The sequence below is a fragment of the Aphis gossypii genome, chromosome X, assembly GCF_020184175.1.
Source record: "Aphis gossypii isolate Hap1 chromosome X, ASM2018417v2, whole genome shotgun sequence".
Classification (NCBI taxonomy): Eukaryota; Metazoa; Arthropoda; class Insecta; order Hemiptera; family Aphididae; genus Aphis; species Aphis gossypii.
This window is the reverse complement of record NC_065533.1, coordinates 63,830,092-63,854,173: the sequence shown is the minus strand read 5'-3', so window position 1 is coordinate 63,854,173 and position 24,082 is coordinate 63,830,092. Positions and strand designations below refer to the sequence as shown.

General features: G+C 30.0%; 2 protein-coding genes across 2 annotated transcripts in view; both read left to right on the top strand.

Annotated features, from left to right (window-relative positions):
• The window catches only part of LOC126551575 (UPF0746 protein DDB_G0281095-like), a 327,628-nt gene that overhangs the window by 221,783 nt on the left and 81,763 nt on the right, over positions 1-24,082 (top strand). The window lies entirely within an intron of this gene.
• Positions 17,773-19,255, top strand: LOC126552626 (uncharacterized). Its single transcript, XM_050207336.1, has 3 exons — positions 17,773-17,800; positions 17,944-18,480; positions 18,564-19,255. The coding sequence occupies exons 1-3, from the start codon at positions 17,773-17,775 to the stop codon at positions 19,238-19,240; spliced, it is 1,242 nt and encodes a 413-aa protein (XP_050063293.1). The 3' UTR covers positions 19,241-19,255.

Below are 24,082 nucleotides of genomic sequence, written 5' to 3'. Positions count from 1 at the left end.
TTTCATGATATAACTGAACATCATCAAAGTTCTGAAAATTCTGCTTCTACGACAAATAATGACAACTCTTTAATATCTGAATCATATGGTTAGTAATCAATAGTCAATTTTTTAAAATTTATAATAATTGTTTTAATATTTTTATGGGTTTTGTTGATAGGAAAAAGTATTTTAACTAATAACCAAAAAGTAAATACAAATTCAATTACAACTATAAATGGTAAGTTACTTTACTATTTTAACCAAATGTTTTCATTGTCATAACCTTATTTTGATGTCTGAATTGTTCAGTTTAATGTTTATAGTAAAGTATTAATGTATTTTTATTACTTTAAAATAAATATATATTTATTACTAATAATATAATATGATATTGTACATGTTTTTTTGTAAACAGATAATGTTTTTCAAAAGTCTGTCCTTCACCAGCTACTTACTATGAAATTTGAAATGCGTACAATTGATGAAAAACTTAATAATCTCACCAAACTCATAGAAGAAAGTAATAAAAACTTGAAATCCAAGAATTATGAAACAGATATCACAGATAATTATCAATTTGATTTGGACTTACCTATAAATTCACTTAACCAGTTAGATGAATTGGAAATAAAACTAATTAGTGATAAAACTTATCGTGCTTATTTGGTATTTATTCCTACTTAAATGCAATTTAAAGTTTAATTTTATATTGATAAGATATACTATATACCATATCTTTAATTTTTAGGTAAAACGACTCTGGTCCACTCGGTGGACGTCGTCAGCTCGAGTGATGCTGGCTTCGTCTGGATACAACGCGGCTCATTAAGAATATATTCGTGCTATTGGTCCCCTAGGCCTGATCCAAACCTCACGCAGTACAGGGCATTCCTGGTAAACCTAAAGCAAAGTATCCGTACACATACTGGAGAATCTTTAGTATGTGGCGACTTTAACGCGCACCACTCGGACTGGGGAAGCCGATCCAATAACAATAGAGGAGATGCTCTCATGGATGTTATACAGGCCCTTGGCCTTATCATATGCAATACAGGCACAACTGCCACCTTCCAGCGCGCTACAGGCTCATCCGTGATTGACATCACGCTGGCCACCCCACGTTTGGCAGCTTGCATTATTAACTGGGCAGTATTAGACCTGGTCACGCTGAGTGACCATTTTTACATACAATTCACGGCTGGAGGTAGTAATGTTAACGCTGTCGGAGAAATCCTAAAACGAAGATTTCATGTACAATCCCTGAAATCTTACTTCACAGCTGGACGAATCATTGCCCAAGACCACAGCACCGACGTAGATGTTTTATCCGGGAAATTCAACTCCGCGTTGAACGATATATGCGGCCGGTCCGGAACATACGCAGGTAGCAAGAGGAAGAGCACTTACTGGTGGTCACCGTCCCTTGGTGAGCTTCGCAAGACAGCCAATCACTTACGTCGGGTCTTCCAACGTAAGCGCCGCCGTCTTGGCCCCATGGCCTGCGCTGAAGAGGAATCCGCCGCCAAATCTGCAAAACTGGCTCTCGTCAAGGGAATAAAGCGTGCCAAAGAGCAGTCATGGAAGCAGCTGTGCGATGAAGTAGAACGCGATCCCTGGGGTAAACCTTACAAAATAGTAATGGGCAAACTTTGTACAAGGACTCCTATCCCTGGTCTCAATCTCTCAGGTAGACTGCCGGCTATAATTAAGGAGCTCTTCCCAACGCATCCAGTGAGACCCCCCGATACCACGGGCCCCTCGCCTTTTGATCCGGCACAACGATTCGACATACAGGACATACGCTCAGCCTGTGCGAAACTAAAGAGCGGGAAAGCGCCAGGCCCCGACAACGTGACGAACGAAGTTTTAAAGGTATTAGCAGCGCATCAACCAGAAATACTCACGAGGATGTATAACGAATGCCTCTTGCAAGGCCGCTTTCCTACCTCGTGGAAACAAGCCAGATTGGTCTTGCTCAGAAAGGGTGATAAGCCATTGGAGTCTCCTTCGTCATATCGTCCTTTATGTCTGCTCAACTCTACGGGTAAGCTCTTCGAGAAGCTCCTTGAAACCCGTATTAAGGAAGATTTGGCACGAGGTGACGACCTAGCAGACTGCCAGTTCGGGTTTCGGGAAGGCCGCTCTACCATCTGCGCGGTGAACAAACTGTTGTCTCACGTTGAGAGCTCGACAGGCAAAAAGGTCGGTCTGTTGACGTTTGACGTGAAAAACGCGTTTAACTCTGCCTCGTGGGAAAAAATTCTCGACGCCGCAGAAGGGAAAGGTGTTTCCCCTAGCATAATGCGTGTCATACGCGACTACTTTAAAGATCGCACACTTATTGCGGCAATAAACGGAATAGAATCGATTTTACCAGTTACCAGCGGTGTTCCACAGGGCTCTGTTCTCGGTCCAACTCTGTGGAACATCATGTATGACGACCTGCTTCGCGAGCCACTCCCTATGGGAGTCGAATTTCTCGCCTATGCCGATGACGTGGCTCTCGTCGCTAGCGGTAAGGATGTGATTGTGTTAGAGCGTCTACTCACTGAAGGCGCCGACACAGTCGTAAGATGGATGAACACTATGGGGCTCGAACTACCCATCCAAAAATCAGAAGCTATGGTGATTACCAAGACCAGGACGCACAATGATCTACACATTAATATAGGCGGCGTAGACATAAAGAACGTTAACAAAATAACCTATCTCGGTATCGTCATCGATCAAAGACTAAACTTTACTGCTCACGCTGCACATGTCACCGCCAAGGCTGGGAAAGTGGCCAGAAATCTAGCGAGAATACTCCCGAACATCAGTGCGGCCACTCCGAGGAAGCGCAAGCTACTGGCCGGAGTAACACACTCAATATTATTATACGGCGCCCTAATATGGTCGGGCAGGATGGCAAAATACGGTCTATCTGAGTTAACAAAGTGTCAACGGAGGATGATGCTGAGGGTGGTATCAGCGTATTGCACGGTCTCGGCAGATGCAGCACTGGTGATCGCAGGCATCCCGCCAATTGACCTACTTGGCTCGGAAAGACAGGCACTGTCCAAAGAGAAAGGCGCAGGGGCTCGAGAAACGGACTGTCGTGACAGGACGCTCTCGGAATGGCAAACACGCTGGACCTCCTCTAATACAGGTAGATGGACATTCAAGCTAATCCCCGATATCAGATCATGGGTACGGAGGACTTTTGGTGAAACTAATTTCCACCTAACTCAGGCACTGACAGGCCATGGATGCTTCGCCCAATATCTCCACCGCTTTGGAAAACTCGAGTCCCCGGAGTGCTGGTACTGCGGTGCGGAAATGGATGACGCGCAACACACCATCTTTATGTGCGACGCATGGTACAATAGGAGACAGCAACTATGTACCTCTCTCGGAATCACAGAGATGAGTCCACAAACTATGGTCTCTCTGATGCTTGAATCAATCGCAAACTGGTCAGCTGTCAGTGAATTCGTATCCTTCGTTCTATCCAAAAAAGAACCAGAGGAAAGGCGTAGACAAGCTGAAGCATAATTATCAAAATTTAGTTAAGTAGTATAATATGTGGGCCAAAGGCCAAAACGAGGGGGTTAGAGGCCCCCTATTTTGTTGTAAACTTATAATGCTAATTGTAAATTGTAAATATTTATTTGATTATCAATAATAAACGATGGACATCAAGGGGTGAAATGACTAGCGTCGGTACCACCCTTGATGTTCGGTTAATAACGTAAAAAAAAAAAAAAAAAAAAAAAAAGGTAAAACGACTCTCTGAAATTGGAGGAAAAACCATTAAAATGATGGTTAAACGAATAATGTCTATGTTATTTATTCAAGAAGTTCTGTGTGCTTTTTCATATAATGGCCGTGGCAATAAAAAGCAAAGTTTTTCAAAATTAATGACAAATAAATTAATTTTTAGTAAGTAATTTTATGTATATATATATATATATATATACAGGGTGATTTTTTTATCAAACACTCATTATTTCCAAAAGTATTCATTTTTTGAAAATATTTTTTACATAGTTTCTAATTGTTAAAAAAAACAACGTTTTTATAAAAAAATTATATTTTTAAATATTTTTTATCCTTATAATTTTTAAGTTTTTTACTTTTTGAAATGACAACATAGATTTTTAATTTCATATTCCAAAGCAGAATAATTTTTTGAGTATTTTGGTACATAAAAATCGAATTTAGGGTGAGTAGTTTATGAGTTATACTTATTCAAAGTTTAGACAAGCGGAGTAGTGGACAAACATTTTGCGGGGTAACCCCGTACCACTCCACTCCGCGCAGCTAAACTTTAAATACGTATAACTCATAAACTGTGACCATACAATGCTACCATACATATTATGCACATTTGATCTTGGTTCTCAAAAGAAGGGAGAACAGCTGGAACTTGTACATAAGTAATGTTTTCAATTTCTAATTGGCGACGCCTGGCAGCAACTTCTAACATAACAACCATATCTGGATACCTATCTTCTATAGTGAAATAATCTTTCTCGTTATCTTCTAGAAAAAAAAAATGTTGATAAGTAATTCTATTACATTTCATCTTTTCCTTCTTAATTAGATTCAATAAGTGATAATATACACAATTATAAAAATTTAATATAGTTTACTATATTAAAATACTATACTATACAAAAATCTAAAGTGGCTAGATACTTTTATTTGATAAACAATATATCCGGTGGTACCTATATCATAAAAAAAAAAGAGTAGAATCAAATTATTAAAGAAATTATTACAGATAAATATTAAGAACAAAATGTAATGATAAACAATCTTATTGACTGTAAAGTATTCAAATGTGTATTCAGAATATACTTTAATACTTATTTACTCAAATATGTATTCCAAATACAAAATAAATTTATTTTTTACATAACTACTTTCAACTTAATATTATGCTAATAATTATGGATTATTATTAATAAATAATAACATTATGTATAATTATTTATCCATCTTTTTTTTATAGCTTATAAAGTAATTCATTCCAGTAGAACAATTGACTGAAACATTTTGCAGTTGGTGTAGTCACTCCTTTTAGCTTTTAGGATATAGCAGCCATCAATACATCCAATAGTATTTGGTACATAATTTATTCGTAAGTTTTTAAAATCTTGTACAGTTTCTTAATCAAAAAAAGTGGTATTAAATTATGTCAATGTTTACAAAAAATCATACTCTAGGTACTTGTTTCAGAACTTGCCCTAGGCCATATTATGCATTTATCAAAAAGGTTAGACAGTGCACGTATATTATATATATATATATATATATATATATATATATAAATCATATAACGTATATGCGCACGCGGAACGAACACGACACGACCGCCGATGCGACTGTATAGATATATCGTACACGATGACAAAAACACGTGCGAAGTTATATTATGGCGTTAGCCTACACGAAGAGATGTTGGACACGCATGAATCATTGACCGCATCAATGCATCACCGACGTGAACCAATGCCCTATGTTCGGATCGACTGACAAGGCCCGCAAAGTAAGGACGAGGATCCGAAACTGAAAACACTCGGTAAACGGTGGGTTTCGCGAGCGAAGCGCCCAGCACAAGATCACGCCAACAAGCCGACGACACGGCTGACACGCACGAATCGAAAAATAAAAGGACGACGCACACACGCGGCGATACGGCACTCGTACAAAAACGATATGGCGGATAACGCACGCACGCGGACACAGACGTCGCGTCATGTTAAGCTCCGAGTACCGGCGCAGAGGTACCAACAACAACAGTGTAGGTATTGCATGTGGCTCCGACATCCTCCCCCATTGGAAGGGATGCCTTCCAAAAGTGAAATGATTGAATGAGACACGGCAGTGTGGAATTAGGGCAAGGTGGCCACATGAGAGATACCGAGGACCGCTGGTGACATTGATATACAATGAAAAATATAAGTATAAACTATTTAAGTAAACAAAACAGTAAACCAAAAAAAAGAAAGAAAAAAAAAACATAATAAGTTTAAGCTTTCCAGGTTCTTGTGAGATTTATACTTATCGAGAATACACATATATCAAAACAACACACAAAAAAAAAAAAAAATAAAAAATAAAAATAAATAAATAAATAAGTAGTATAAATATGGGGCGTCTGGCTCCATTTTTCAGCGGAGATGAAAAAAGTTTGAGGGGGTATGGTCCACTTGCAGTGTAAGAAATTCCCGCTGTAAAATGGAGCCAGACGTCCCATGGTTTTTCTAACCATTTATTAGTATAAATATGGAGCGCCTGGCTCCATTTTTCAGCGGAGATGAAAAAAGTTTGAGGAGGTATTGGCCTCTTGCAGTGTAAGAAATTCCCGCTGTAAAATGGAGTCAGACGCCCCATGGTTTTTCTGAAAAAAACCTAGGTAAGTAATTCTCCCTTCCACACGTTATTTGATTTGATTTCACATGCATTTCAATTTTTTTAATATAATCAGTTTAACCACCCATGTACAAGTAATATACTTAGTTTATAAATATGCGTTGAAACGATCATATCTGTATAAATAGCATCTGTGTTTCACGTTTATTTAAGTTATTACATTTATTTATATTCGTGTTTGATTTAAAACATTTAGTTTGTTACTAACGGTTGAACAATTAAGTCGTGTTATATTTTTTTTATTATTTCTCTGATAAATTAGCTTATTGATTTATTTTTTTTAAGTATTTATCTTGATATACATCTTAATTAAGTCTTGTTATATTTTTTTATTATTTCTCTGGTAAATTAGCTTATTGATTTGTTTTTTTAAAGTATTTATCTTAAGCTTTATTGTAACCATGAATTTACAGAAATTTTCCAACGATTTTCCATCTTTAGTTTATTAGTACGAAATAATTCATATCCAGTACATTCAGATTATACCACATTTATGTCAAGATTAAAAACATATAACTCATATCCATCTACTTCATGTCAAAATAAATATTCGTTAGCTGAATCTGGTTTAAAATATACTGGTGTAGGTGATATAGTTGAATGTTTTTTCTGTGGACTTGTCTTACAAAAATGGTCAAACGATGATATACCATGGGTCGAACACGCAAAATGGAATCCTAAATGTATATTTGTATTACTATGTAAAGGAAATGAATTTATAGAAAATGTAAAAAACGAATATGTAAAAGCTAGCCATGTTTGTGATTGTAAGTCTAAATCAAATGATATTACTTGTTAGTTTACTTTGATGTTTCTTATTACTTTTATAATTTATTTGTATTTCAAAATAAATATTGAATTAATCAACTTAAATGTGTTAATATTTGATTTTATACCTCGTGAACTTGTTGTCAAGTAAGATAACGCGTCTAATTATAACTAAATATATTAGATTTAAAAAAATTGCAGTTTCGGGTTCGACAGATCAGGTAAGTAATTCTCCCTTCCACACGTTATTTGATTTGATTTCACGTTCACTTCAATTTTTTTTAATGTGATCAGTTTAGTATATAACCATACATATACAAGTAATACACTTAGTTTATAAATATGTGTTGTAACGATCATATATGTGTAAATAACATCTGTGTTTTACGTTTATTTCAGTTATTACATTTATTTCTATTCGTTTTTAAAAATTATCATCAGAAATCGTCTATATCAAAAAGATCACGTCGTCATACAATATGAATCCATCAATTGTTGTCGCAAAATCAATATTCAGTATTAGACCTTTTAACAAGAAAAGTGTAACGGTTGGATTTTTGGTTAATAAAACGATTTCTGTTATTGTAATACTAGAATGTAATATTACTAAAAATTGTTAACCTTCGATTTACTTCAGTGGTGTACACTAATGTGTGATAGCAATTATAGTTCAATAACTAATAATCTACATACTAATTGTAAACGTGTGAAAATAACTGATAACATATATTATTCAGTCAATTTAATCAGTTAACTATTAAATTGCATGTTAATGATCATTTTATTACCTTATCATATACTGATTTACGTCGTTTAAAACAATTACAACAATGTATCGATTCACATATTGTAGAAAAGCAGAAAAAGTTGGTTTCATATCAGTCAACTTTTGATACCGTATATTCATTAATTAGAGCAGACATCAATATTCTACCATCATCTTGTCAGCGAAATGATTTTACTAATCAGTATATTCAAAATTTTGACTTTAGCATGTGTTGTATACAGAACGATGATTCTTGTTTTATATATGAAATACTTCAATTCCACAATAATTCATTATCAGATATGATATTATATGATTTAATGACGATTTAAAATAAAATTTGTATTGAACTTTATACCATTATAATTGTTATAATTACTCTAAGAATTGATTTCAATATTATAGTAAAAGAATAAGATTAATTAATTTTATCAATTTTAATAATTTTATTAAATGTCATAATTTATACTACCAATAAAAAATTTTTACATAATAATATATTTGCATTTTTATTTTTTACTGTTTTTTACAATCTTCCGTTTTGGATCCGATGAACATCGATTTAAAATTGTGCCGAATAAGTTCATTTATTTTGATCGATATTTCGTTATCAGCAGGATAGTTATTGCTAGTATACAACTTCACACTAGCTTCAGAATGTTCCATCTATTATAAAAAATCATTATTTAATAATATTCGTAATATGTTTTATTATTTAATCATGTTATAGTTAAATATCAACGATAAAATCCTCAATCTTATTATTTTAATTAGAATTTAATAATTTATTTGTGTTGAATAATAATAGGCAACGGTCAAATTAAAAAAAATAATCTGGTGATCAATAAATGATTGTATCGCTGTTGTTTAACTATAGTTCATCATTTAATCATTGGTTTTTTTTATTATGGTTTTTACCTTTCAAGTGACGGAATGTCCTTTATAACACTAGTTTTATAATATTGGATGACGTAGTAGTCATCGCATTTTGGCGCTACTGGACACCGAATCGTATACGTGTAATTTCCTTCCGTCAATGTTATTGAGTTAGAAACGTTATCTTCAATATTTCCTTTCGAAATTACACTAGCTAAGGCATCCTTGTACGTCTCTATTGATTCTGTTCGCTGCTATACATTCATATAGATTTATATTAAAAATGAATGTGTGGTGTGTGTGTGTGTGTGTGTGTAATATTTAAAAAAATAATATAATACAAATTATTACCTTTCAGCCTTAGACATTTTAACTTTTGGTTCAGAATCATTTTTTCTTTTTTTATTCTGCATTTTTATCGGTTTTAAAGAAGATAATAGTGTTGATAGCATACTATTTTCATTCTATTATTTAATAACAATATATTAATATAATAATATCATACACACACATACATAAACAAATAGGTATAGGTACTTACATCATCATTTGAAGAGCTTTCGCCTGCAGATACATTAGTATAGTACGACATATTATTTTTTATATATATTAAATATACCTTAAATAAAAATGATAATCAGTATAAGTTTAATTTTTAATATAACAGATTGTTTAAAAAACATTTACCTGATCAAATTGTGTTACTTGGTTTGTTATCGACTTGTAGCAAACGGATATATTACGGTATGAAACGACGAAACATAAAATTTATAGACAATGTTGAGATTTAACACTAACTATAATCAATGTCTACTGATCACTTATACACAGATTTGTAAGGTTGTGGTATCATATGGTGTGATCATAATTTTACCTAATCTATAAAATAACTGTGGTAGCGTTGTAATATGGCGTGATCATAGTTTTACCTATTCTATAAAAAAATTACTGTAGTCAAAGTTTAATATAGCGTGATCATATTTTTACCTAATCTATAAAAAATATCTGCGATCAAAGTGTAATATGGCGTGATCACATATCACACCACTGGATCAGACTATAAATCTGGTTCATAATCATTCAATGTTTTTAGACTTATAATCATTTACAAAGTGCTCTTGAGTAGGTTATAGTGTATTATCCTCAGTCTTTCAGTACCATGGCTTAAGATAAACAGGTTACGAAACACAGCTGTGATTATTGAGGCTCTTGTCTGACAATCGTCGGATACCAGCGAGAATGATACCTAGCGCTCCATGCGGTACTATTTAGCTTTATTTATATTTGTCCACGAACCACGACACTTTTTGAATTTTGCGGCAATTTCTGAATTCTGACAAGTATTTTAGTTTTAACTTACCCGGTAGAGAACACAATATTTTAAAATTTTTATGAGATTTATTTCGATTTTTTACATAAACAAACAATTTATTATTATACAAAAATATAACACGGAAATATAAAATATTTATTAACACATTTTTTAAAGATTTATTAACCTAACTAGATACAAGTTTAGAAAGTTTCTTTTTGGCTCTATTAATTTTATTTAATTTTTGATTTTCAATGTATGTAAATTGCCTCATGCGCATTGTTATATACATGGTGAAAATATCTGTAATCATTTCATATTTGTGAATAGAACATGAAAATGTCAGGCTTGTCACATGAAGAAAAAATTCATTATAAGTATTTTCAAAGACATCACCAGCACTTGCATGTTTACAAAAGCAAGTTTCCAATACTTTTAATATTTTGTATAAGTTACCACTAGGATGAGTTAAAAATCCTTTACTTTTTAAATTTACCAACTCTGATTCCATACCTAAGTTACCATCATTCTTTAAATTTTTTATACATACTTCACACTTAGATTTTTTGCACAGTCGTCTAGCTAAATACCTGCAGATTTAATTAAAAACTTATTAGAAATTTATGTAAGAAATAATATTGAATCATCTTTACCCTCCTAAATAGTAAACCACACATTCAAAAACTGAACTTTTTGTATAATCGTGCTCTAAAAATATGTCTTCACAGTCCCAGTTCTTATCTTCAATTATCAAGTCTAATTTACTCTTCATGTTTTTAATTTTTTCTTCACGCAATGATTCATTTGAAATAAGATCTTTAAAGTCGCAAATTTCAAGTACCGGTTTTTGGACTGTAAAGTATGTTTGTAAATATTATATAAAGCACTTATTAGGTATAGGTTATATATACCTATTTAAATGATTTACCTTCATCAATTGTACAGTTACCACTTTTAGGTGGTTTTATTAGAGAAGATACAGTCAACATTCTATATAATTGTAAGAATGTTGGCGTAGACGGGTGGTCGTTTGGACCAGAAACTTGACGTATTATACCAAAAAATTTCTTTAAACAATTATATGTTAGTAGATGGTCAATCTTTAAAATTAAATATTTCATACTTCCAGTTTATCCTGATTCATTTTAGCAGTTAATACAAATGAAAAATTACAATTGTCCAACAGATATTTTGAAAGTTCGATGCTAGATTTAATTGTTACTCTCAATCCATCAGCTGTTTGCTGAGTTAAAAATTCATTTGAAGATATGAGTCCATCTATAACTTTTGACTCCCAAGAATCTAACCATTTCATTGCATTTTCAAGAACCTAAGAACATTATTTGAAAAATGGGCATGAATTAATTAAAGAAGTAGTATTCTTTACATTTAGGTAAAAATATTTCCACAAAGTTTTGTTAGCACAATATATAAAAACATTACTTTAACTTACCTTATTTTTAAAACTATTATAGTTTTGAACGATAAACCACAAAAGCATCATGCAACATAAATATTTGAACATAAAACACAAAACACCTATATCTAATGTCAAGTACCAACAAACATAAATATTTGTTAAACATAAAGAAAAACCTCAAAATCATAAGAATTTGTTCTGATTCCTTCTGCAGGAAATTTACGATTTAACGCATCAAATAAATTATTTATAAACAAGGTAAATTGTTCTGTTTCTTCTGAATGTATAAGATTTTTTTCATTTCTATTCCTATAAAATTGCATACCTACAGCCATTGAGTTACTGAAAAGCTAACATCATAATTCATAAGTATTGAAATTAGTTGATGATTTTTAATATCATTACTGAATTATATATCAGATTTACCTGAGTTGCAAACTTAACTTTCATTTTTGATAAACTAGTTAAGTATATATGGTTCCTAGTAATTTTTGGACATACTTTCCCCAGTTTATTTTCATCAAGCCTGAATACTTCAGAAAAATGTTCCCATTTTACTAATGGTTTGGAAGGATCCAACTACATTTATAACACATAATGTAAGTATATAAAAAACATTTTTATGTATTTATATTACCTTTAAACATTTTTTTTCATATAAGCGATTACGTATCGTCTTAATGAGGTGAGGTGTATCACTAAAAACAAAAACTTTTCTAGTTTCATCAAATGGATTACAAAAACTATTATTTGTATTCCCTATCTTTCCAGAAATGCCTAAGTTATTCCACATGGTCCTATTTGTACTGGCCCCGTCAGTAGTTAGTCCCAAAACCTGTGCTCCTGCATCCTCTAATAACATTATTGCTTTCACTACTAATTTGGTCAAATCCATTCCTTAAAATTGTTTAAATTTTTGTGTATTAAATTTGCATTTTTCTAATCAATTATAATTTATATACCTTTTACAGGACCTTTGGAGGCAAACACTGCAATAGGTTGTGTAAAATTATCTGCAAGACTAGACCACATAAAGACCAAACCATGATCTGCCTTTTGTGTGTCTCTACTTGGAAGTTCTCCCCCAAAATCTTCCAATCCTGTATAACTTAATGTACGACTATTGACCGATATACTTGATCTCAGATATACCTCATCTAATAGCAAAATTCCTTTTCTTTGATTGTCACTTTTACTTAACATTTTTTTTTTCAGAAGCTTAAAGAAATTAAGGTCAAATCCACATTCATTATTAATTGCCAAAAGATACTTTCTAACAGTTTTTACACAGGGAAGTGGAAGTATGTTTTGGTTTCTTAGAAATCTATATCCACTTGGGCTTCTGAAAATTATTAATTTGTATGATTATTTATTCATATCATATTTTGTAATAACTTACCTAATCTGTAAAATTAATCATAATAGAATCCAGTTATCGCTATACCTTCTCCGATTCTTACATGTAACTTTAGCAGCATTAAAAATTTCATTGACTAAATTAGATTGACAGTCAGATAAATTAGATTTCTGAATTAATTCATTTAATGTGGTTGATGAGACTTGGGATATCTTAGCTTTGATATTATTCAACTGCAATTTCAAATTTTTAATTGTTTTATGCGCTCTTGAGAACTTTTGGCTTACAATTTTTTTGGACTTAAGAATTTTTTTGAATTTGCTTTTTTTGCTTGGTGTTAAAAGTACTCTTAAAGACTTTCCAGCTGATAATATTTTGAACTTTTTATTTATTGTGTATTTCAATCTATTACACCATACACATAATTGGCTATTTAAAACAGAATGAAATTAGAAATGTTATTACTTTAAAATTAATTTATTAATGAAAATTTTAAATTTTTCAGAATTTAATACCTAGCACCATCTTCTATCATATTTAAGCAATTTGCATGTCTCCAGTGACCATTGAATTCTATAAATTGAGAACCAAAAGAAGTTTTTACTTTTTTGTCAGTTTTTACACCTCGACAAACTTAAACTTTTACAAGTATATTTAGGATGTATTCGACATTCAATATTTCATCATAATTATTTATTCCAACCTGTGATAACTTAATTTGTTTCTCATTAAGGTAAAATGTTGGCTCAGAATCTATAAATATATTTTTTATGGTAAAGTTAAGTTAGTATCAGAAGTACACATATTTTTTTTTAACTGAAAAATTATTATGTACAAACTAGTCATTATGACAAACATTTAAATGTAGTTGTAACTATTGTCTATTATTTACTTATATTAATACCTTTTAATATAACTAATCGTTTTTCCACAATTCTATTATTGTATACTTGAAATGGACTGAGAGTAAAATAAGTTTTTGCTATAACAGATCCATTATTAGTAGTAACATTACAAAACCAATTCATGGGTAGTGAAATTGAACTTTCATCATTTATCAATGTTTTATCTTGAATTACTACCTCAGATATTGATTCAATTACACTGTCCGATAACTGGGAATTTAAAATAAATTTATTTTTAATTTACTTTTGTGATTGTTATTAAAAATATAATTTATTCAAACCTCAATACATGCTCGTTTAGCAAGTGGTGGTTAAAACTCATCATTTAGATTAATTTTAAAATAATTATGTTCGTTCAGGATTTTCGTTGTTTCATTCACCTAATAATATGTTTAAATTTGTAAAAATAAAATATTTGAATTTTTAATATAATATTTATATATCTACTATTTACTAAACTAACCTGGTTTATATCATTTACTTTGTTACTTATATTATTAATTGGTATAACTCCAGATTTTAATCGTGGCTTTTTTAAACAAATCTAAAAAAAAAGTACCTATTATCTATTCATTTGTAATTATATGTATATATATATTCATATATTTAATTATTATAAAAATGTAATTTCACATTAATTATAATTGTATTATATGATCATATATGATTTCAATAGGTCATAGCGAGATTTGGCTACTACCACTACCAGACTCCCATGTTGATGTAATATCACTAGGTTTAAAGTGGTTTGCACAAACTTTTGAATTCCTGTTTAAAGGACACCCAATAATATTTTCCTAAACACTCATCATATTTTGAGGAACACCAAATTTAGATGCAGCACTTTTAGTACACCTGGGAATACAACACTTGTTGGAAACCATATCGGAATAAAGAAAAATATATTTGCAAAGTGTACAAAATAAACTACTATTATAAATTAAAACAATGGAAATTGGTGCAACACTACAAAATCAAATTATTGAGGATTGTGTTGTATCGTAATATTTATTCCAAATCCAAAATATGACAAATAATATATAATGATAATATATATTAAATTTTCATATCAAATATCCAATAATGAAAATTCGTGGGTAAATGTTTAAAGATAACATTGATAATAAATAAAATTGTTTTTGGCCGCAAGAGCGCTAGCTACTGTTCTCACACAAACCATCAGCTGTTTGTATTCGAGAATCTTTGGGCATCATTTCTGTTGTATAGTTTTAATGTGTAGTTTCGTAACCTGTTTATCTTAAGCCATGTTCAGTACTTGTGTAAGTCGCTGACTTTATTACAACACTATCATCAAGCAAGGTTTTTGATATTAGTTAAGTTTTATTAATAATTAATCTAAATTAAATACAATATTAATTTTAAGAAACAGTTTGATTCTTAATTCATTTTTTAATTGATAAACTAAAACCTACTTATTCAACGCAACAACATGGACCGAGGTATTCATCAAACTATGCAGCAAAACAATAAGTAAGATAAAATACAAATATAATTAATTATAAATAAATATGTTTTAATAATTTACAAAATGTCAGTGAAATAAAAAATCAGATGAATAATGAAATATTTAAAATATAAATTAATACATACGTATAATATGAAAATATAAATAAAAGGAATAAAATATAAAAAAATAAAATTGGTTGAATTCAAATTCAATAGGTATTTAATATATATAATAAAAGTTGTAAAACACGATCAGATTAAAAAATATATGATATAAAATCAAAGTTAAAAATTATTATTTTATTTGAATATTGTTTATATCATTATAGATTAATTAAGCTGCTAGTGAATCGGTTGGTCTTAGTGAACAAATATAAAATATATGATCGTATTTATTTATATATTTTTTTAAAAATAATAAGTTATGTGTCTATAAAATATTTATATTATTGATTATAAATAAATATGTTTTAATATTTTACAAAATTTCAGTGAAATAAAAATCAGATGAATAATGAAATATTTAATATCAAATAAATTCATATTACGCATAAATAAAAAAATAAATCAATAAAATATATAAAGTACATTCAATAATCTAAATTTTATATAAAATAAAAAATTATGAAATCAGTATTTTATTTTTATTAAAATATATTTTAGTAACATAGATAAAAATAATACTATGATACTATTAATTGATGTTGTTTAATTACAGGCAAAAACCAAAAAATAAAATAATTATCATTGATTTTGAATTCAGCAACTATCAACGTACAGATTTAATACTTATTTCTGCAGCTATATCACAGACCCACGTAAAATCTGAAATTATTCGTCTACGAGGTCGACCTTTAATAATATCACCTGATGGAAGAATAAGATTAATGAATAATTATTCATATATAAAAACTAGAGATTTGTTACTAAACATTTTTGAAAAGAAACCAGATCAGCTTCAAGTTATATTAGGTAAACGAATTACATTTAGCTATGAAATCAAAAACGTCGAACCTAACTACAAGCTTTTTAAAAAACTATCTTGATTTTAATAATCAAAATGCAATTATTTTACTATGGAATGGTAATTCAGATAAAAATATTTTACAAAGATTAGGTTTTAATACAAATATAATGTTGAATATGACTGCATACAATACTGATAATAATAGAGTATTTTATTTAAAATTAATGAAATTATATTAAACCATAAATTAGGTTATATAATTAAAAATGGTAGATTTTTATCATTGAAGGAAACTCATGATTCAATTTGTAATCAAAACCATGATATAACTGTTACGGACCTATACTGTCCGTATCGATTATTTTATATGCATAAGATCATACAATGTCAAATGTCCTAACTTGTAAAATAAATACCACAGGCACACGAGTACAGGACACGAGAGAGTAGAGTATTATATTAATATAATAATTTGACAATTAAAGTAAATTCACACGTCTCTTTGCAAAAGTCGAAACTCGGTGTCTTAACGATTCGATAAGAATCATGGGTAATGTAGTGATCTCTCACTATCGTTTATAAATGAGTGCTTGACATCTGCAGTTGGATCAAGTTGTCGAGAAGAGATTACGGGTTTTAAAAGTGAGACAAAGACACAATGTTAATACAAGAGTTTATTAAAATTAAAGTTACAATTTGTTACAATAAAACAAGTGTATAAGAATTTGAGGACAGCACGTTAAGTAGCTGCCCGAGAAAAAGCTAATCTAAAATTTAGACACAGACTAGCTCTATGTAGATGTGAAACTAATTCTAAAAATTAAGACGGACAGAGACCTGTATTTATATGGTTCTCTGTACCCCCTGGTTATACATGATAGAGACTAGGAGATGGACAAAAAGGTGTGTTATAGAATGTTGTCATTGTAGCTACAAAAGTGGTTTTGCGCCCAAAACACTTAACCCTGGATCGGACTTGTTGTTGTGCTATTATACCAAGGCGTGCGCATCTATGATTTATGTGCATGGCTTGTTTGTCAAAAGGGAAAGAAAAAGTTGTTTGTGACTGTGTTTTCCCATACGCTTCGATTCTTGGAAATTGCCATCAAATTTAATTACGTATTGCTACGAGTATGATAATAAAATATTTAAATGCGAAGAACCTTGTAGTACATGTAGATAAGTTAAAATAGAAAAGAAAATAGTGAGACGACTCCGTCGGCTTACTACAGTAAGAATACACAAGCAGTCGTTCCGGGACCCCTCGTATGACGAAGTCACCGCCCACTCTTGTAAGAAATCAGTAGGTCAATACATATATTATATGTATTGAAAATGTATAAAAATAGTGTTACAATATTATGTCTTGTAAATTGTATTACCATTTTGAAATGAACAATAAAACATTTTATTCTGTTTTATTCACTTCCAAATTAGCAAACGCCCGCGTGTGTCTTCCAAACGTGATCGTTTGAACCGTGTGACCGTGTCATAAACGTTACTTTTTGTATTGTTTTTTGACATTTAAGAAAATGAATAGTAATAGTGGTTGGCGAAAAGGTAAAGGTTGAAGGTGAAGTATTGGAAAAATAAAAAAGACATTTCGTTTGAAGAAAAATTGTTGAATTTAAAAAAAGATTTAATGAATGGCCATAGTCATGTTTTTGGTGAGCATACAAACTGTAGTATTTATTTTTGTAAAGGGACAAAGGATGGTGAAATAAATTTAGTACCAGAAATGAAGTCATTGGGAATTTGGGATGAATTAGTGGCAGCTAAAAGTCACATTTTATTTCACGCAGAAAGTTTATTGTACAAAGTAAATAATAATGCAGCAGAGTCGTATAACTCCATTTTGGCAAAATGTATCGGTGGTAAAAGGGTAAATTTTTCAATGCGTGGATCATATAGTTTACGATGTAATGCCGCGGTGACATCGTACAATGAGGGCCCTAGACGTTTGTACTCATTACATAAAAAAATTGCTAAGCGTAGTCCTGGAATATTTACTAAAAAGTATATATCAAAAACTATTTTTAAAAGTGAATCCAGAAGTAAACGACGTCTCTTTCATCCTCCTGTCTATAATAAAACAGTAAATGGACCAGATGAACATTATGGAGCTACGGCGGATTTAACTACTTCTCCAGATATGTCTAAAGAAGAATTTGAAATTAAAAAAGGTATTTTTTTATCTCGTTTGAAGCTAACCGGAGAACAAATAGAGCAAATTGAAAAAGGTATATGATTAAACTTTATATATTTTTTTTAAATGAAATTTTTTTTAAATAAAATTATTTCATAATATTAATTTTAATTTTAGATACACGGCGGCAAAATGAATGCACGGAGTGGCATCTGCACAGGAAAAAAAGATTAACAGCTTCTTATTTCGGTAAAATATGCAAACTTAGAGTTACAACATCACGAGCTAAAACTGTTTCGAATATTTTGTACGGTTCATTTAGTGGAAATAATGCAACAAAATATGGAACACAAAACGAAGAAAACGCTAAATCTGCATTAGCTGGAATATTAAATAAAACAATTGTACCGTCGGGATTAATTATTGATAAAGATTTGCCGTTTTTAGCTGCTTCTCCAGATGGTCTGATTGATGGAGATTCACTGGTTGAAATCAAGTGTCCAATAACTTCTAAAGAACTAACTCCTGAAGACGGTATATCAAGAAAAAAAATTTCAAGTTGTGAAATAGTGAATGGGAAGCTTCGATTGAAACGTACGGATACATTTTATTACCAAGTACAAGGTCAACTTCATATTTCAAAGAGAAAATTTTGTTATTTTTGTATTTGGACACCTCGAGGTATGCTGTATGAAAAAATTAAAAGAGACGACAATTTTTGGTCAGAAAAAATGTTACATCAATTAACTAACTTCTACTATCACTGTTTATTGCCAGAAATGGTTGATTCTCGATTTGATAGAAATTTACCTATTAGGGATGGACTTGCATCAGAAAACAAAGATAGCTCCTAGTTGGTAAATTATTACATTTTTAATTTTACGTATTGTATTTGTATATTATAATATAATAATAAACTATTATTATAGCTAACTATTGTTTTAATGTATCCAAACTAAGAGGTATAAATAGGTACAATAAAACTGAAAATCTGATTTCACGGAAAAACGATAAACATTTTTGACGTGAAAATAAGCTAAACGTGTAATTAGTATGTATAATTAACTAATCAATTGGTGACTGAATAGTGTAGAATGCATAATATATTATAGAGCTACGTAATATATAGTCACAATAAACAACAAATTATGACACTAAATTATAATATTCTATTTATTGCTTTTATAAAATTTGATGTAAGTATTATTAGAGATGACACGTAACTGAAATACTGAGTAGTCTCCCATCTAAGAACTATAAACAAATCATATTTGTAAAAGCATTTGCCCCGTAATGTGTCACCTGCCAATAATTAATAATACTAAAGATCATTGACCCTTCATTGTATATTATATTGATTGTAGTTTGATTTTGTTAGATAAGATCAAATTAAAAACAGCACTCCGTAATAATACAGTACTCGCCACGCGGATTAACATATATATATATGTATAATTATATCTTCAGGGGAACTGATACGGGTCTCGTGCGCGATCAAATATAGCGCACACACACTAATGTAATTTTAATTTTCACACACTAACACGTCCTATCGCAAAGGTTTAATGTATTGCCTATACAACATTCCTTAGAATATGACTGACTAGAACCACCTTAAGAATCAATATTGTAAACCCTTTAACCGGATCTTCTTATGTAATTTTACCAGAATGTATAAGGAATAAGAAAGCTGTTATAAATGTAAAAATTATGATAACAAATGTTTCAAATATGCAATTTTAACAAAATATAATACTCGTTCAGATAAAACTAAATTTAGTAATCAATATTTTAAAATACTTGAAAAAAAAGTAGATTAAATTTTCATTGTATCGATTTTCCGACACCAGTTAATCAAATTAAATCATTTGAACGTTTAAATAATGTATCAGTTAATGTTTTTAGTTTAGATAATAAAAATTTTGTTTTCCCATTATATATGAATAATGTGGAAAGTAAAAACCATTTCGATCTGCTTTTAATTAACAATGGTATAACGTCACATTATTGTTAGTAACTTCATGTTTATAGAAATCGTAATGCAGCAAAACATTTCATTAAGACAATGATAGATATAGGTTCAAAAGTGTGTAATCTTTATAAGATAAATATACCCATGGACAAATTAACTGTTGATGAAGAGCATAAATTTCAAAATGCTAGATTATGTGAATGCTGCTTCAAATCATTTAAAAACGATAATTTATTTAAAGTAAGAGATCATAATCATTTTACAGGACGTTTTAGATCAGCTGTTTGTTTAAATTGTAATTTTGAATTAACTAATGTTTCATTTATTCCAATATACTTTCATAACTTAGTCTATGACAGTCATTTTATTGTTCGTGAACTTGGTTGTAATGAAAATGATATTCATGTAATACCTAATTCATCAGAAAAATATATATCATTTAGTTAAACTATTCAAGATAAATTCAATATAAAATTTATTGATACATTTCGTTTTATGTCAGAGTCTCTTAGTTCACTAGCTGATAATTTATCTGAAGACAAAACTAGATTTAGAGAAACATTAAAAATATTTTCTTTGTCGACATTAAATGTAGTTACACGAAAAGGTGTGTTTCCTTATGAATATATTGACCATCCTAATAAATTAAATGAAACTTGTTTACCACCAAAACAGTTTTTTTATAATTCACTAGCTGACCCCGTGCACTTCGTTGCCCGTTAAAAATGCAAATTCTATATAATATGATTCGAATTTTGATTAATTTGTTATTTACTATTCGGTTTAACGGTGTTCAAAACTTAGACGTTTTCATTGACTGTTTTGATTCTCAAAAATCTTGTGAAAGCACCACTTTAATATGCGAATTTTGTAAAATGCTTTCTTATTACACACTAAATTTGTGATACGATTTTACGAATGTACCGTGTAAATTGTAAACATCGATCTATCATTGTTCAGGCTTTACGTTTATCAGTCAGTGAGTTACTCAAGTCATAATATTATAGTCATTCTGCTTACCGTTGCCGTGAGACTCTCTTATGATTATGAGAGCAGTATATTATCATGTAAGCAATCCACACGTGGTGGATTGCGGACCCCGCGAGATGTGTATAAGAAGTTTATAATTTACTTAGTATAACTTGTTATGTTAGTCTATTGCTGTGAATTTGAAATTTACTGTGACAACGAATCATCAGTTCCAGAATATTATCGGCGCTCTCCACATATTATTAATAATAAATATTGAAAAAAAAAACTATTCTATCTTTTAAGTTGGACCATATTATTAAATGATTACCAAATTTTATCAAAATCCGTAATCATTATATTAATTTTATATATTACCATAGCAACCACAAATAAATAAATATTATTCTCAAATCTTATAACCCCCATAGCAACCATTTATAAACAAAAATGTCTATCGTAAATCTCAATATTCCTGTTTGAGCACATATTATTAATAATAAATATTGAAAAAAAACTATTCTATCTTTTAAGTTGGACCAAATTACACGCGTTGTAAAACATTTCATCAAAATCGGTTAAGTGGTTTAGGAGTCCATTGAGGACAAACATTGTGACACGAGATTTATATATATTAAAATAAGATTAAAAGATGAAGATATTAGTGATGAAGGTTATGCGCATGCTCATAAGGTTTGGAAAAATTTAATATAAAAACATTAGGAGAATATAGTGACTTATACTTAGCAACAGATGTATGTTTACTTTCTGATGTTTTTGAAAATTTTAGAGATCTTTGTTTACAAACACTTAAACTCGATGCTTCACATTTTATGACCGCTCCAGGATTTGCATTCGATTGTATGTTAAAACATACTAATGTTAAATTAGAACGACTTAAACAGTATGATATTCAAATTTTTCTGGAGAACGGATTACGTGGTGGAATTTGTCATTCAGTTAAAAGACATGTAAAAGCTAACATTCCTAATATTCAAAATATTAAGTATGATTCAAACAAACCTGTAACGTAGTTAGCTTACTTGGACTATGTAAATCTATATGGAAAATCAATGCTATCTGCTTTACCTCATAAAAATTTTGAATGGTTTAACGATTTGACAATAGATATAACACAAATTGAAGATGATGCTGAATATGGTTATATTTTAGAAGTAGATGTTATTTATCCAAAACAATTACATGACAATCATAATGATTTCCCATTTTTACCTGAGAATAAATGTCCTCCCAATTCAAAAGTAAAAAAACTATTAACAACATTAGAATCGAAATTTAATTATGAAGTTCACTATAGAAATTTGAAACAGGCCATCGTTAATGGATTAAAAGTGAAAAAAGTTCATAGGATTCTGCGTTTTTCACAATCTCGTTGGATGGCACCATATATAAATTTATGTACAAATATGAGGGTTAAGTCAAGGAATGAGTTTGAACGACAATTCTGGAAACTGTTAGTGAATAGTGTTTATGGAAAATGTATGGAAAATGTAAGAAAACGTATGTCAATGTTTCTAGTATCTAACGAAAAAAAAGCACATCGATTAATGTCGAAAACAACATTTAAAGATCGAATTATATGGTACACAAAAAATTTAATGGCTATTCATATGAATAAAGAAAAAATTAAATTTGATAAGCCTATTTATGTAGGATTTGCAATATTGGATATTTCAAAGTCGATAATGTATGATTTTCATTATAATGTAATGAAAAATATGTATAAAAATAAAATTAACATTGTGTATTCAGATACTGATTCGTTAGTTTACGAAATAAGAACTTCTAACTTTTTCGATGACATAAAACGAAAATTATTTTCTTACTTTGATACTTCAAATTATCCGAAAAATCACTATTGTTCTAGTGATCGTAGAAAAAATCAACCAGGTTATTTTAAAGACGAATTAAAATCTGAAATCTTATTAGAATTTATTACTTTACGTCCTAAACTCTATGCATATAAAACAAATAAAGATGAAGTAAAAAGAGCTAAGGTGTTAAAAAATATGTTATTAATAATCACATGAAGTTTGACGAATATTTAAATATATTAAATGCATATATCAATAATTCAGCTAGTCAACAATTATGTAAATCTATGAATTTTATACAATCAAAACACCATTTTGTTTATTCTAAATCTATAAATAAAATTGCTCTTAGTGCGAATGACGATAAAAGGATTATTATGCGTGATGGTATTAATACTATTGCATATGGTCACTATCGTTTAAAAAAATAGTTTATTTTATTTTTTTTAATTATGTAAAATTGATAGGTATAGTATTCAATAAAAATAATAATATTAATAAAATAAAATATAGGATAAATACAATTTAAAAAAAACAAAAAACGTTATTTATTCATTATTTTTATTTTTATTACTAAAATGCATGTTTAAACAATTAGCTAAACAGTATAACATTTAATTTTTCAGAATGAACAAACCTAGAATATTCGTTCAAAATCTATAATTCCAAATTAGAAATCGATATTGAAAATCTGAGTGAACTCTATTTTATTTTAGACAAAGTTTTACATCGATTGCCAGATTAGTAGGGATATGGTAGTAAAAAGATTAACGGATTTAATTTAATTATAACATTCGGTAATCAATTAAAAAATAAATTAACATAAAAATGAAATAGATCCAAACATTGTAATAATAAAATGGTTTATACAATTAAAATAATAAATATTGATTGATACATTTCGTTTATTTACTATTTTA